We start from the raw sequence: 16,928 nt of genomic DNA on the forward strand, positions 1-16,928 counted from the left end.
GAAAGCATGTGTCTCAATGGACCAACAAATTGATAAATGGATAACATTACCGCGGTCACTAGCAGACAACATTGCAATTATAAAAATGGTAGTATTGCCGCGTTTTCTATACATCTTTTCCAACATTCCAATAAAACTGACACAAGGGTTATTTAATACTTTGCGAACATCATTGCTTCGATTAATCTAGGGAGGTAAACAGGCTCAGGTGGGTTGGACTACCCTTATGCTTGACTATGCCAGAGGGGGATTTAGTGCACCGGACCCATATATCTATTATTTAAGTGCTCAAGCACAATATGCATATTTCTGGTTTAACCCACATGCCTACACCCCTCATGTGGCAGTTGAAGATGGCGATGCCTATCCAACCCCCTACAAGTCTCATAACTCACACGCGACGAGGTACCCCAAAAAATGGAAATAAAACACAATAGATACTACAATAGCAGCATGGCAGTCTATAGGGCAGCTCGCCAACAAACGACCTATATATGCCCCAGCGATGCCCCTGGCACATCATGCGGCGTTATCACTGACACAGGAGACTGGCCCAATGCGAATGCTTAGGGAGGCAGGAATGAGTACCATGCAGGACCTTTATCCAGGTGGCACTTTCCTCAACCTTGAAGCTCTACAGTATATTACTAACCCTACACTGCTATTTCAGTTCACTGTTCACAGATTGAGGCACGCTAATAAATCGCATTATGATACATACCCAACCGAGCCTCCGGTTCTCCAATTCCTACAGCTATTATTGACTACTCCCACACGAAAAGAGTTAATCACAAATCTATACAGGGCAATACGAGCTGAGAAAACTAGTGGGCTAGATAGGAGCCTTGATCGATGGAATGACAAACTGACCCCCCCCCCCTATGACACTGGCAGAATGGGAACATGTCTGCAGCCTCACAAGTAAGCTTACCCCTAATGGAAACCTCCGCATCATACATTTTAAATATCTACATCAGACATTTCACATGCCCCTTCGATTACACGGCTATGGCTTGCGGGATTCTAGCAGATGTAGGCGGTGTGGCCAATCGGAAGCTGATTTTATGCATCTCGCTTGGGAGTGTGGGAGGGTGGCATACTACTGGAGGCAGGTGTTGCAATATATACAGGAAATGTCTCAGTCGGAATTGCAATGTGCACCGCTGGTATGTCTTCTATGTTATGTTCCGAAAATCATACCATTTGTTTCCAGCGCATCCAAGAGGAGGGTAAGTTTCTGCTGCTCCAGTGGGCCGGGAGGAGGGGGGGAGGGGGGTTACATAGCGGCACATTGAGGCATCGGGGGAGAGGAAACAGTATTTCCTCTCCCCTGATACAGGGCATTCCTGCTGCACGATCGCGCTTAGAGTCGCGATCGTGCAGCAGGAATGCCCCACTAGGCTCCAGGGATTTCTTTTTAGTTCAAGGAAGCGACCCCTTGAGGGTTGCTTCCTCGAGGGGACAAATAATGTTTAGACTTTTATGCCCCCCCCCCCCCCCCTGCTTTTTGGGCAGAAAAGCCCACAAGAGCCAGAGATCTTTTATTTTATTTCAGGAAAGGAAGCAGATGTGTATTCTGCCCCCCCCCCCCCCCCCGGGGGCAGATCAGGCCATGTATTTGGCCTTTCTGCCAGAATACCCCACTAGACACCAGGGAGTCCTTTAATTATTTCAAGGAAGTGACCCCTTGGGCAAGGGGCGCTTCCTTAGGGGGGCCCATTTTTTTAAAGACTTTTCTGCCGCCCCTGGGGACACATTGCCTGGGTTTTTTGGCGTTCCTGTTCCCGGGGAGTGGGGGGGGGGGGGGTGTAGAAAAGCCCACTAGAGCCAGGGATCTTTAAATAAAAAATAAAAAAATGGAAGCGACCCCTTGGGGTAATGTGCATTCGGTCTGTTATTTTGGCCTTTCTGCCCCCGGAGGGGGGGGGGGCAGAAAACCCACTAGGCACCAGGGACTTTGTTTTGTGTGTGATGGAAGCAACATGGTTGCTTCCAAGGGGGTACAATTTGGTTAATGTTTTTTCTGCCCCTCCTGGGGACAGATCTGCCCCTTTTTTTGGCCTTTTTGCCCTGTTCGGGAGGGGAGAGGCAGAAAACTCTACTAGGCACCAGGGATTTATTTCTTTTGCAAGAGTGGCACATTTCTGTCTGCTGTTTTCTGCCCCACCCTCAGACAAGCTCACCCGATCCCTTATGCAAGTTCACCCCCCATTTGTCACAGCCCTATTTGAAGGTCCATCTGGCAGATTGACCATTTGGGTAGCGACATAGCGTGTTATAATGTTAATTGTTTTATTTCTTGTGATTTGCAATTGTAATGCTTTATTTCTTCCTTTTTGTTCTAGGTGAAAGCTTTTGCTCTTTAGACTGTTGCAGGTTGCGGTTTTGTTACTTTTGGTTCTGCTGTTTGTGTAGTTGCTTGTGTTTGGCAAGAGACTTTTTTCTGTACAATGTAAATTACTTTCATTTCTCTGCATGAATGTGTTTTTTTTGCCAATGGTGTAAAAATAGCAGTATGTGTAGCTTCAGTTTTTGGAGTGTCAAAAACTTTTTGCATTTGTGCTCGATGTGTATTTTGTTGTCTTGTGAGTAATTGGTTTTGTTTTTTTCTTTCTAGTGGGATATCGTTGGTTTTTGCTGTCTCTGCAGAGTAGGTGCTGGTGAGTGTAGCTGTCTCTTGCAAGTGAATTGTATAGTTTGAGTATATAGAGCCTAGTGATAAAGGCACACATTATTTTTTACTGACTTATTTTGCACAGTGTTGGTTGTTGAGTTGTTTGTGCAGTCTCCTTTCTTAGTAAGGATAATGGATAGTCGCAGGATTACTGCTCAGCAGGTTGTTGGTATGCTCTTTGAGTCTTCCTCTGACCTTGGTTCAGAGACTGACTCTGCATCTGAGGCAGAGGAGGGAGGGGAAGATTCAGGCAGTGAGTTTTCTCTCCACATGGAATCATCGGATGATGAAGCTAATCTCAGTGCGGATGAAGCTACTCTTAGTGCGGATGAAGTGCCTGTGTTAGAGGAGGACATTGATGTGCCGATAGTGCGCCAAGAGGCATCTGGGCTGCAGCCTGGGGCTGCAAGGCTTCCCGTTGGTATAGTGCGGCAAGAGGCATCTGGTTGCAGCCAGGGGCTGCAGGGATTCCAGTTGGAAGTGATTACATCTGGGTTGCCCCTGGCATGGTGCAGCCGGCATTGCCAGACTTTAGTGGTGTTCCAGGGTGTAGAGTGAACACAAACATTTTTGCCGATACATTTTTTTCAGTTGTTTATGGACGATGTTTTTTTGGCAGAGATTATTGCCTGGACTAATATGTATGTCGAACAGTTTTTGAGGGACAACAGTGCCAGCCTTAAGCCCCACTCTAGAACTACCCGGTGGACTCCCACAAATCTGGAAAAGATGAAGAAGTTCTTGGGTTTAACTTTTTTGATGGGCTTGCTAAGGAAGCCATCAATGTCTTCATATTGGTCTACTAGTCCCTTGATGGCAACGGCTATATTTCCGGCAGTCATGAGTCGTGATATGTATTTACTTCTGCTTCGGATGCTGCATTTTGTCGATAATGTTTTAGAGTTGCCACAAGATCACCCTGAGTGTGACCGTCTTTTTAAGATTCGGCCTGTCATTGATCACTTTGTTGATCGATTTTCTGAGATCTATGCTCCAGGGAAAGAAATAGCTATTGATGAGTCTTTGGTCCTGTTCAAGGGCCGCTTGGTTTTTAGGCAATGCATTCCTAGTAAGAGGGCACGCTAAGGAATTAAGCTGTATATGCTGTGTGACATTAGGACTGGATAGGTCTCTAATTTCAGGGTGTACACCGGTAAGGAATCCAGGATTAACCCCCCTGTTTGTCCGTCCACTTTTGGAGTGACTGAGAAAATTGTGTGGGAACTTGGTAGACAACTTTTTACCAAAGGTCACCATTTATATGTAGATAACTTCTACACTGGTGTGCGGTTGTTCAGGGAATTGGCCAAAGAGGACACTGTTGCTTGTGGCACAATCCGCTCTAACCGTAAAGGTTTCCCTAAAGAACTAGTTTGTCAAAAGCTTGTGCGGGGACAGTGCAGTGCGTTGCATTGCGAGGAACTACTAGCTGTGAAGTTATCAGACAGGAGAGCTGTCTACATGCTGACTAACATCCATGATGAAAGCACTTCACCTGTGACTGTTTGGGGTCAGGTTGCTGAAGCGCGCAAACCTGTGTGCATTTTAGACTATAACAGGCACATGGGTGGTGTTGACAGAGTAGATCAGAGGGTGGAACCTTACGCTGCTCTTCGTAAAGCTTACATTTGGTATAAAACGTTGGCTATCCATCTTTTCCACTTGGCTACGTTTAATGCTTTTGTTGTATTCAAGGATTCTTGTCCTGAGTCAAAGATGACTTCTGCTAAGTTTCAGGAGTCTGTAATAGGCAGCCTTGTTTTAGTGGAACAGGCAACTGCTCCTAGAGTTGGAGTGGTGGAGGATGTGGCTAGATTGAAAGATCGCCACTTTCCTGATCACATTCCTACCACACCCTCAAAAGACTTTCCCAGTAGGAGATGTTGGCGAAGAGGTACGCGGAAGGAGACTCGTATGTACTGCCCCGAGTGTCCTTCTAACCCTGGGCTGTGTGCGCCTGCTTGTTTTAGAATGTACCACAAGCAAAATCATTTTTGGGAGCATCCATGAGTGGTAAAGTGAACTGCCTGGCCTCTATTGTTTAATATTTTTTGTTTAGTTTCAAAGTTGGCATTTGTGTAGTGTATTTAGTTTCAGATTTTGTGTTAGTAGATTTGTATCTATTGGCAATTTGTTTGTGTTTTCTTATTTGTATAAAAAAATCCTAAATGTGATGGCAGTGTGCGTGAAGTGGCGCTTGGCTGGCGGTGTGTTTGGATTTGCGCTTAGCTGGCGGTGTGTTTGGACTGGTGCTTGGCTGGCAGTGTGCGTGGACTGACGCGTGGCTGGCGGTGTGCGTGGACTTACGCTTGGCTGGCGGTGTGCGTGGAGTGGTGCTTGGCTGGCGGTGTGGGTGGACTTGCGCTTGGCTGGCCCTATGGGTGGAGTGGTGCTTGGCTGGCGGTGTGTGAGTAGTGACTTGCTGCTGGTCACTACACACACTGGTAGCCAAACGCCACTCCACACAATCCGTGAGCTGGTGTGGTTGCTGTGTCAGGAATGTGGGCATTTGAAAGTGATGTGCCCTTGAATGGCGCTGTCTGCTGGTGTGAGTGTTGTAATGTGCTGGGCCAAGGCTGTCGGTGTGAATGGTTTTGTATGTGTCACATGTATGAAAGGTGTATGAATGGCCTGTAAAGAGGTTGGTGCCTTGTCGTGGCTGTACAGCTCACGAGCTGTGAGTCAATAGTTCAGTTTCTCATCCTTTCAATTATTAACAGTGCATTTAATTTTTGCGAAATCTCTGGTTAATACAGCTGTTTATACTGAACCATCACTCACCCTCATGCCCAATCCAACTAGAATGTCTGTGTGCTTGAGGAATAGGTGGTTGTGCAGAAATATTTGTTTTTTCTGTCTTTCTCAAGACGGGTGTACCTTGTCCCTTTTTATGACTGTTGTAATGTATTGGTTTTGTGCCTGGTGGTGTGAATGGTCTTGTATCACGTATGAAAAGTGTGTGAATGGCCTGTAAAGCGGTTGGGGCCTTGACGTGGCTTTACAGCTCACGAGCTGCGAGTCACTGGTTCAGTTTTTTGTCCTTTCAATTATTGACAGAGCATTCCATTTTTGTGAAATCTCTTGTTAATACAATTTTATATACTGAACTATCACTCGCCCTCGTGCCAAATCCAACCAGTATGTGTGTGTGCTTGAGGAATAGATGGCTGTGCAGTATTCTTGGTCTTTTTTGTCTCTCTGCCAGGGTGTACATTCTATCTAAGAATAACCTACCTACTGTAGTTATTTTCATAAAACTAAACACCCATGGGAGTACATGATGCTGTCTCTCTTGTGGATCCCAACAAGTTATCTTACCCAGAATGTCCTGCAAACCTCAAATTGTGTCTGTCACAGTTTTCTTGCAATATTGTGCCAACATTTTCACGCAGCAGACAGAAACAGCAAATTTCCTACCCCTTCGCCTTTTTCCAAGTATCCCAATAGAAATGGTACCTCACTCGCGTGGGTGGGTCACGGACCCACGACAGACAAGGGCCCAAAACATATTGAGGAGACATCAAAATTGCCTATCACCAAACGGCCTGGTTTTAAAAGGGCGGTCCCAAGACTTTTTGGCCCGGGGCTCGGCGGCCACCTAGGAAATCCTACCAAACCCACACATTTCTGTGGATTCCAGGGAGGTATGGCATGCGTGGATCCCCCGTTTTCTTACCCAGAATCCCCTGCAAACCTGAAATTTTGCTGAAAAAAAAAAAAAACACTTTTCACACATTTTTGTGTGGGAAAGCTGTGGCATCACTGGGCTGACACAAATTTCCTATCACCCAGCGTTCCCCCAGGTCTCCCGATAAAAATGGTGCCTCACTCGGGTGGAAGGCCCAAGTACCCGCGACAGGCAAGAGCCCAAAACGTATTGAGGCGACATCAAAATCTGAGAACCTGGTGAGAGCCAGTCAGGTCACCCCATCCTGGATTACCCTGGGTGTCTAGTTTTCAAAAATTTACAGGTTTGATAGTTTTCCCTAGGTGCCGGCAGAGCTAGGGTTCAAAAACTACAGCTAGGCACTTTGCAAAAAAAGGGTCATTTTTCACTGTGAAAATGTGGTGTGTCCACGTTGCATTTTGCGCTATTTCCTGTCGCGGGCGCTAGGCCTACCCACACAAGTGAGGTACCATTTGTTTCGGAAGACTTTGGGGAACGCGGGGTGGGTGGAATTTTGTGGATCCACGCAGATTCCAGAACTTTCCACCACAGAAAAGTGAGGAAAATGTGGTTTTTTTTGACAATTGTTTAGGTTTGCAAGGGATTCTGGTAACAGAACCTGGTGAGAGGCAGTCAAGTCACGCCATAATGGATTCCCCTGGGTGTCTAGATTTAAAAAATGTATAGGTTTGCTAGGTTTCCCTAGATGCCGGCAGAGCTAGGGTTCATAAACTACAGCTAGGCACTTTGCAAAAAAAGGGCAATTTTTCATTGTGAAAATGTGGTGTGTCCACGTTGCGTTTTGAGCAGTTTCCTATCGTGGGCACAAGGCCTACCCACACAAGTGAGGTACCATTTTTATTGGGAGACTTAGGGTAATACAGAATTGTATAGCAACTGTTATTACCTATTGACTTTGGATGCAATTCTGCCTTGCAAATGAAAGAGTATGTAAAAAATAAGTCATTTTGAAAAATCACATGCTAGTATGGGTTCTCCCTATTTCGGAAATGTGCACATATATACTGTTTCTAAACTCTACATTTTGTTCCCATTTCAGAAATACATAGGTGTCTTTCATACCGATTTTTTCATGTATACATTTTCCCAAAATAATTGCTATATACTCTGTACATAATAAAAAACCATTGCAAGACGCTGCTCAGTTATTGGCTCTGGGTTCGTCGGGTTCTTGGTGAACCTACAAGTCCTATATATCCCCACAACTAGAAAGGTCCAGCGAATATAACAGTATATTGCTTTCAAATAGCTGTCATAATTAGAAGAAGTTACAGGTGAAAACGTTGACACAAATGACAGTTTTTTTTCAACTAATTTTCAATTTTTCATTTAACTGTTAGTTTCTATAAAGACCACTTAAAGGATCTACACAATGACCCCTTGCTGAATTCAGAATTTTGTCTACTTTTTAAAAATGTATAGCTTTCCAGGATCCATTATTGCTTTCGTACCCATTTCTACCATTAACTGGAAGGAGGTTGAATACTCAAAAAATAGAAAAAATAGTCTATGTCCCAGATAAATGCCAAATCTGTGTAAAAAATGTTGGTTTTCGGACAAAAGTCTGCTTGTCCCTGAAAGCTTGGAAGATGGTAATTTTAGCCCCACAGCCCATTTTTTTATACCATTTTCAGGGAAAAAAACAGACGCTTTCATCTGTAGCCCTTTTTTCTACTTTTCCCCCCAAAAAACATTATTTGGCTGTATTTCGGCTAATTTCTGGGTCCCCTCCAGAAACCCTGGCTACCTTTAGAATCCCCATGATGTTGGAAGAAAAAGATGCAAATTTGGCATGGATACCTTATGTGGTCAAAACGTTACAGGGGCCTAAGCGCGAACTACCCCAAATAGCCAAAAAAAAGGCTTAGCATGGGGGGTGGGGGGGGAAGGCCTAGCAGCGAAGGGGTTAAGCTATTGTCATTTACAATGCCAATACTTTAAAACTCTCGTAAATGCGAAACCTATTGCATTGCATTGCAAATGCTTGTTTGTTTTGCTAATAACTTTGTCATTATTAGCTGGAAAAAAAGAGGGACAAAAAGAGACATCTCTGAACTGCGCTACAGGAAACAAAATAGTTAAATGGAATTACGTCAAACTTGGCATGAAAGCAGAACTTTACATGAGGAAGTGCCCTGGATTGGTTTGGTGTTAATCTGTTCAGTAGGTCAAGAATTTAGGGTTTAGAAAGTGGTACTTGTAGAAATCAAACTTAGCCGACTTGTCAATCAAGATAAAGTGATCTCAACCATTGGTCCATGGAAGGTCTTAGAACCTAGGTCCCAAATTAAATAAATACTCAATTACTATTGGGCAAGGGAGCTTTTTCTCCTGTTGTCCATTTCAGGTCAGCAGTCTCAAAACAGACACCAAGGACACAAGCAATCCAACTGACTGGCTGTATGACACATTTTTTTCTTGTGCCCACCCTTAAAGCAGGACGGAGATCATGGTTCCCGTGTCCTGAATTTTGCTTTGGGGGGGTGGAACAACAACAAAGATGCATAGTGAGCAGACCTGCTCCCAATCCTGAATGATTGATCCATAGAGGATTCCCTAATACATCCAAAAAGAAAAATAAATTGTCAGTGTCCAGGGGCTGTGGAACCACACCGGCATGGATCTCCAAGGAGTACGACCTATAATCAATGGACTCATCACTCAAGCCATGGCCTATTTGAAAGTACGAAGTCCTCAATCCATTTTCCTTTTTTACTGCCCCAATTACGCAAATTCTCTTACGTCACCACATTCCCTTTCTGCCTAGCAATGAGGGCTAACATTTCTGAAAGTTCACTGACATCTGAGATTTAGTATATATTTAAAAGTTATTTTGATCTACTCACTGGATGAGAACACAGGTATATTTACACTCTTGCTCCACAAATGTTGTGAAGAGCAAGAGGCCTGTTCAGGTGTTAATGCTACTCGATGCCACTTCCAGCTTTTAGAATGACAATATGAACATTACAGAGCATCCTCTACTGCTGTAGAAGAAGAAGAGGCAGTGTAGTGTAGTGTAGTGTCTTGGTGAGCCTACAGAGGTGGAGAAAGAAAGCAAGGACTCTGATACTTCTGAAAACTTCTCTCATCCACCGGGAGAGAAAGAATTCCAAGTGGGCTGTGTTACATTCAAAATCTCTGACCAAACATTCAGTAGGGAAACAGATGTCAGGCCACTATTCTTCTGGGTTTTGGGGCATGAACAATGTGGAGACACCACAAACAAACACACACAAGAGGGAGTACACAAGATGGCGAGGGAGAGATCGCGTTAATAAGCAAAGGAGGGTGAAACACTTGCCTGAAATGTAAAATGCACATATGATTGTGGCGAGCTAAACAGTTGAAGGTTAGGGTCCAAGGCCTGGAACTAGACAAGGCCCTGAAGCCAACCCTAACTGTGCACGCCATAAGATCGTGAGCTGAGTTGGGATTGAATGCAGAGAGCTGCTGTATGCGATATATGATCAAAACATCCCAATATGCATAATGACACACATTCATATGTACATACCTTCATTTATATAAATACATCAAGACGTGTTATACTGAGTAAGTGCAAAACACACAGCAGCAAAAGAAAAACAACAAAAAGGAACGCTAATATAATTACGAAAAAAATAGGCTGAAGAAGGTAATTCATGTTGGCATCCAAGATCTGGAACAACATCCCTGCATCGATCAGGACCGCCTCAAAGCTGTTCCAATTTAGGAAGAGTTGAAGACTCACCTCTTATAAGAGCACTACATAACAATGCATTAACCATCCTCAAGCCAGACCAGCGACCCTTACTTGTTGAGTTTATGCTCGTCTTTGACCAAGTACAGCACTCCAACACTTTTGTGGCTAGGTTTGCGCATTAGAAATACCATATATATATACAAACATAGACACATTGGCTATCAAAATAGTAAGAAAATACACACTAGTAATACAGTGTTACAGGGAGTCACATTACCATCTTTTCTTGGAACTACTCTCCCCACTGCACTCTCTCTCTAATTTAATGGGTAGATCTAAAGGTACCGTTTGGCGGCAACCTAACACTTTAAATACTTCGTCACTATCTACTAAGTAACTGAGTGTCTGAAGTAAATGTTTGCACAAACAGACAGAAAAAAAAAAATGCTTACCTTTATTACTCTATTAAGACATTCATCTGCCACCATCCGAACATCGGACTCTGCATCATCACTGCACAGAAGGAACAGTTCCATAGCAATACCCAAGAGCTTTTGAAATTCTGGAGAATTTCTATGGGAAAAAATTATGCTAGTTAAAGAAACAGTTCTCTAATTGTATCTACATTTTATGTCGGGCTGAGAGGATATGTTAACAATTTATTAAGCACACATCGTAGCCCTACTGATAAATGAGATGCCGTGCAAATACAAAGGAAAAAACGAAAAATAGAGAAAAACAAGTAAAACTAATCCAGAGTGTCATAAAACAGAAAGAAAATGTTTTTAAAGTCCAATAACTATGCACAAGACATATTTTAGTTATAAGAAATAGATAATAAGCCAGCAAGCAGTTGCTTCCCCTTTCCTAATTTCCCACAATGCACGATTGAAGTGTATTCAGGACACAAACTTACACCGAGCCTATTTAACGCCAGCGAAACTCAACCACATATTCCCCTCTGCTAGCTTTACATGCCCTGATGCCACTTCGATGCCGCCGACCTCCAGCTTATGTTGTGTGTGCGCCTTCGCTAGCTACCTATTGGCAGACGATTCAAGCAGCCCTAACATCCGTTATAAGCCTGGGCAAAGCACTACGCTACGCATCGTAGTTTGCGAAGTTTGCGCTACTTCGCACTACGCGAATTGCACGTAGCACAGTTCAAACACGCGTAGGGTAGTGTAGTGCAGTGGTCATTTTTTGCTTGCTCGCGGTCCTCAACGTCAAGTTGGCGACCGCGAGCAAGCAAAATGACATCCCGGCGAGACTTTTTCCTCGTTCGCAATCTCAAGATCAAGTTGCTGATCGCGAGCGTGGAAAATAAACGTCATGGCGAGCTTCTCAACGCCGGGAGGTCAGCTTTCTCATTGCGAGTGGTCGCGTATGCTCGCGACCACTCACGATGAGAAACTACCAGTCCGCGTTAAGAAAGCTGCCGCTTGAGTCGAAATCTACTCGAGCGGCAGAAAATGACCGCTTGCACTGTGCAAGATGCAGTTTGCACTGACTGCACAGTGCGGACAAGCATCCGGCACTGTGCAATCAGTGCGAACAGCATCTTGCACAGTGCACTACGCAATTTGCGAAGCTACGCGTAGCTCGAAGTGCACTTCGCATAGCTCGAAGTGCACTTCGCGTAGCTACGCGTAGCGCTACTTCGCAAACTATGCCCAGGGTTAATCAGTTACTGAGCTCACACACCTCAATAATACATGGGAGGCGCCTGCTCTGGGCAGGGTCGGATTGCCAATGCGGGCAATTGGGCATGGGTCGATGCTTAAGTGCCAGCAGGGGGCAGCTTTTTTTGGGCCTCTCTCAACTGCCCACAGTGTGCGAAGAGGCCAGGTGTTGTTGTGGCCTTTGGACTATTCTCACCTAGTTGTCAGTTCTCACCGCGGCCCCCATGGGGCCAGCCTGTCCCAAAATGTAATCAATGTCATTCATCTTTCACCTGCCCCTCCTCCTCTAGGACTTCACATTTAGGTCATAGTGGAGGGGTTGGAGTGCACAAAGGCTGAAAGTCCTCGTTGGAAGGCCAACCAGGTCAGGTGTTGTGGCCATTTTCACCTCTACCTGGCTGGTTCAAATATCATTAGGTAATCTACCCAGCACATACCCAGTTTATTTTGTGTACTTGTAGCATATACTTGCTGGAGAGATCCGTGTTTTGACTAGTCAGGTTTTACTCATCATATGGTAGCAGAGAGGGTTTATATGCCTGCTGCAAACACAATGTGTAGCTTGCAGATCAAAGCTTTGTATTTTATGTAGAAAGGTCAACGGGTTACTGCTTAGACGTCCTTTTGTTACTTGCAGCTTATAAATTATAATCACTGCCATTGGAATTATGCGGTAGAGTGGACCAAATTATGCGGCAGTTGACAACATTTTGGGACATAAAAGGACCTATTATGCAACTTTTTGATGGTATAGTTTCATTATTTTGTCACTTTCTAACATTGTCATCCCAGCCTGGGAAAGGATTCACACGATTAGCATTAGTTTAAAAATCAAATGGAGAAATAACAACTGAAAGAGGACCACCACCGCCACGTTTTTTTGTAACTTTTAAACTGACTGAGCTAGAAACAATCTTTTTCTGACTCCCCTGGAGCAATTTGCCAAGAGAGGTGGCGGGGCCAAGGGCTGCGTCTCCTTCCTATATACTCAGTTACTTGCCGCACAGACACCGGTCAGGCCCCGGCATGTTATGCACTGGGAACACACACTGGGAGAACCCATTTCGGACTTTGGCTGGTCACGGTAGTGGCGAGACATTCCGCAATGTAACCACGGGACTGAGGGAGGCGCACTATAAACTCATGTATGACTGGTACATATATCCCACTAAGCTCAAGAAAAATTTTCCCCACTCATCGGACCTGTGTTGGGAGAGGTTGTGGTCTGCTGGGAGACTTTTAACACATATGGTGGGACTGCTCGACTATCCGCACCTTCTGGGAGGAGAGTCTGGCTCAGATTAAATCTATATTACTGGAGCTGCGCAATGATAACCTTCGTTACCAGACGAGCAGCGACAAAGCAGTGATGTGGCTCTGTCTCGGATCGGCAAATGTGGCAGTTTCTGCTGCCTGGAAGCACCCATCCACTCCCTCGCTGACGCAATGACATGCCAGGCTGTGGCGTGCAGTCACGATGGAACGAATGGCAGATATCGACTCAGACTTGTACAAACATTTCAAATATATATATATGGGGACCTCTGGTGGGCTACCTTTCCACAGGCTTTCCACTCTTTGCCTGCCACTAGAGCCTTACACTTATTTCAGTTTTAGCCTGAAGCGAGTTCAGGGAAGATCTATTGGGAAAATGAGACGAGCCCCACAACACCGGACCCAATTGGCCTCCTAGAAACATCCACAGGTCATAGTCAGGAAACAGGTGAAGAGCATATCCTTGTACCACAGTTATGTTGAGGGGGGTTGGGGAGGGAGGGAGGGCAAAAAATGGAGTACGCAGAGAATGTAAAAAGTCCTATGAGTGTACATTGAAAGGCTGATATCTAGCGAACTGTATGCTGTATTAGAAATGGGGATGGGCTTCCGCCGAGCTCCAGTGTTGAGCAACATCACACTGTACTTGACTAAGTGCAAAAGCACTTCCAAAAATAGATTTTCCTCTATATTGTCTACAACAGGCTTCTCCAACGAGTAGCTCATGAGCTACTGGTATCCCTCCAGTTACCTGTAAGTAGCTCTCCGGGGTGCTGCCCGATCTACTAAATTAGAAGTTTTTGCTTGGTTGCTTGGTATGTATACCAAAATTAAAGAGCGTGTATTTGAGACAAAAATGTGAGTATTTTCAGAATTGATAACTCCATGTTTGCAAAACAATTGTTGAATTTCAAAAATATATTTCAAACTCATATTTGAATGATAGATCATGTAACATTGAAGACCCATCATATAAAGGGGGAGAGATTAGCTGAGACACAAATATTCTCATACCTGGGAATTCAGATTACTGCATCATGGTTCTGGGAAAGCCAATTAAACATCTCCAAAATGAAATCCTGAGAGCTATAGAATCCATCTTCAGGTTTACTAGTAAAATAGGTCAGTAACCAATCAAGGAGATACTGATATTGTCTAAAAGTAAATGACTCCCAAGCGCTGGTTATGGCGCTGTCCTCCGGGGGTGCATAAACTGCGCCAAATTGCAAACTTTAGAGAACTTGTTTCTAGCTCGATTGTTGGGCATCCCAAAAATGAGCTCAATACTCATAAGGAAGTGGCAGTTCCTATTTAAGAGGACAACCTATACATTAGGCCCATTCTTTTATGGCACAACATATGGAGTGAAGTAGGGACAGAGTTCACAAAGACGATAATATTTAATTGCCTTATGTTAGATGCTTGGAATAAAATAAAATGGTTGTCTTATATAGACAGCCATTTAAGAAAAGTGGACCCTGCCATTGGCGCTAAGGACACAGTTAAAGTCCTAACATACTCCAAAACAGATGTTAAGACTATACTCAGGGGACAGAGAGAAAAGGAGAGAGACACCCATGAAAGTAAAAGACCCACGGTGTATAGGTACCTGTCAGGCCCGTTTATGCGGTCCTGCCAAATTATCTGACTATCCGTCAAGAATAGACAACATAGGTTTTACATTACCAGACTATAATTAGGAATACTGCACCCAAACTTTGCCTTTCCAAAAATTGAGGCATGGACTGATAACTTTCCAAAATGTCATGCAATGGCAGAACCAGACAAAGCACAATGCATTATAAGGACCTTAGGGAACGCATTTTAGCCCCGATTTTTAAAACTGCCATCTATAACTATTACCATGATGCTTTTAATTATATATGTGCTTTGGAAATCCAGGATACTTGTTTATCGGTCATAGCTTTTATTGTATTGGCTCCGGGAAGAAGGAAAAACCTGGCACACCTGGAAGCGCTAACTTATGAGACTACAGAATAAACCTACTACCTGTGTTGCTCAAATATTATGAACTTTTATTGACTGATCAAATTGTATTGAATGAGCATCGGGAGGACCTGAAGTTGTGTGATCAGTAATAATTTTTGGGACTGTTATATAGGCCCGGGCCAGTCTCTAAGAGATAGATCCCATGCGGTTACATCACAATTGCTACGGGGCGCTAATTTAGGGAACGGGTATCCACTCATGAGGTCTGTATTTTTTTAACCTATTTATTGATTGTAATGCTTTTATTGTGTACTTTTATGGTTTTATGCCTATAAACCGAATAAAGTTTTTGAATTTGAATTTGACTTGACACATTATTATTAATTTGGTGCCAGGGGCAGTGTAACTATGACTGTTATGTATATATGTAAAGAGGTATTCAACATTGATAAAACATTTTGTACATGACTGCTGCCAAGCATGCCTGATTCACTGAGGTGAACGCTGCTGGTAATCTTGCATAAGGTAGGCACTAATTAATGTAAGTAGCTCTCATTACAGAAAAGAGTGGAGACCCCTGCTCTACAATGTGTAGCAGAATCTGGGGGAATGTGGAACGGCCCACCCTAATGCCCAGGTAAGTGATCCCAAAACTTCACTCCAGAACATCTGTATAATGGGAGAGTCCTAGGTTGCATGCAGAAAGGCATCATCTGGTGAGAGACGCTTCTGAGGAAGTAGTCTCACACATTCTACACAGTCAGACCCGGGTGGGATGGGGGGGCAGGGGGTGGGGTGGAGGTTAATACACCCTGTGACAATACTAGATTTGAAGTAATCAACAGTGTCAGACATTTTTACCTCACAGGACGACATGAGAGCATCTCTCCATCATTTATCTGAAAGCTCTCTATACAACTTCCCCTACCTTCCACAATGACGCTAATGAGTCAGGGAAGTGGATAACCAAGGACCCGTAGATCTGAGAGATTATTTTCCACCCCTCCAACGCGTGCATTGGGAATATGGCCAACAGAAGACCAAATTCGTTAATCGCCGCTTTATCTTTTAGATATTGGGAAAAGGCATGTTGAAGCTGGAGATACCGGAAGAATTGAGACTTCAGTCATTCAAACTCATTTTGCTGATTGGAAAAGAACCGAAGTTGTATTGTGAAATATGTTTTTCAGCTGGGCGAGTCCAATAAGGTTGCAGTTTAAAAGGACCCCTGAAGAGAGGAGAAAAGAACAGACATTCCTAGTTAAAAGAGGGTCAACCCCATTGAAAGGTTCAGAGGGAATCTCAGCAGAGAAAATTATAGCTTTTTATATTTTTACGAAAGCGAGCTATCACCCAATGTCCATCTCGGTTAGAAAGGCAGGGCCTTAAAGCTGGGAGCGAGCTAGGAATTTAATTAAGTAAAAGGAGTTCTCAAATGCCCCCAACACACACCCATCATATGGAAATTTGTAACATTTAGCCATTGAAATTTGTGAGGTCCTCCTTTCCCACAGAAATCCTCTGATCTGTGAGTCTCCAAAAGAGGGAAAGATGGAGACAGTATGGATAATTGTTTAACAATACATAGCAACCAGAATTCAGACTACACTGGGGAAGAAGTTAGTTCTTACACCTCAGCTGGGCTTACTTAATATATGGGCAGCTACAACCTCACGGAAATTGAGCAACAGATGACAACACTAGGATATACCTTAGTTAAGCGCGAGATAGCACGAAATTGGGGGGCTGCAGATGCACCATCCGTCCGGGAGCTTGATAGATGTATGGTGGCGGAAAAGGAAGTATTCACAACACGTGGCTGCCCCAAAAAGTGGGATAAGAAATGGAAGGCATGGAATGTATAATCAGGGAAATATATGTATATCGCCAGTGGTGGAATTGGAAATGAACTCCGAGATGTGCTGCAATTGTAACTGTAATTCACTATCCCCTACCTATGTATACGGTGGTCGA

The 16,928-nt window shown here is 44.1% G+C and overlaps 1 protein-coding gene across 2 annotated transcripts in view; it reads right to left on the bottom strand.

The window, feature by feature from the left end:
- The window catches only part of HTT (huntingtin), a 2,065,683-nt gene that overhangs the window by 1,930,382 nt on the left and 118,373 nt on the right, over window positions 1–16,928 (bottom strand). For both annotated transcript variants that reach the window (XM_085642500.1, XM_085642499.1), the window contains exon 3: window positions 10,500–10,620. In XM_085642500.1, coding sequence (XP_085498626.1) covers window positions 10,500–10,620 — 121 coding nt within the window. The remainder of the gene's footprint in view (window positions 1–10,499; window positions 10,621–16,928) is intronic.

The sequence above is a fragment of the Triturus cristatus genome, chromosome 2_2, assembly GCF_964204655.1.
Source record: "Triturus cristatus chromosome 2_2, aTriCri1.1, whole genome shotgun sequence".
Lineage (NCBI taxonomy): Eukaryota > Metazoa > Chordata > Amphibia > Caudata > Salamandridae > Triturus > Triturus cristatus.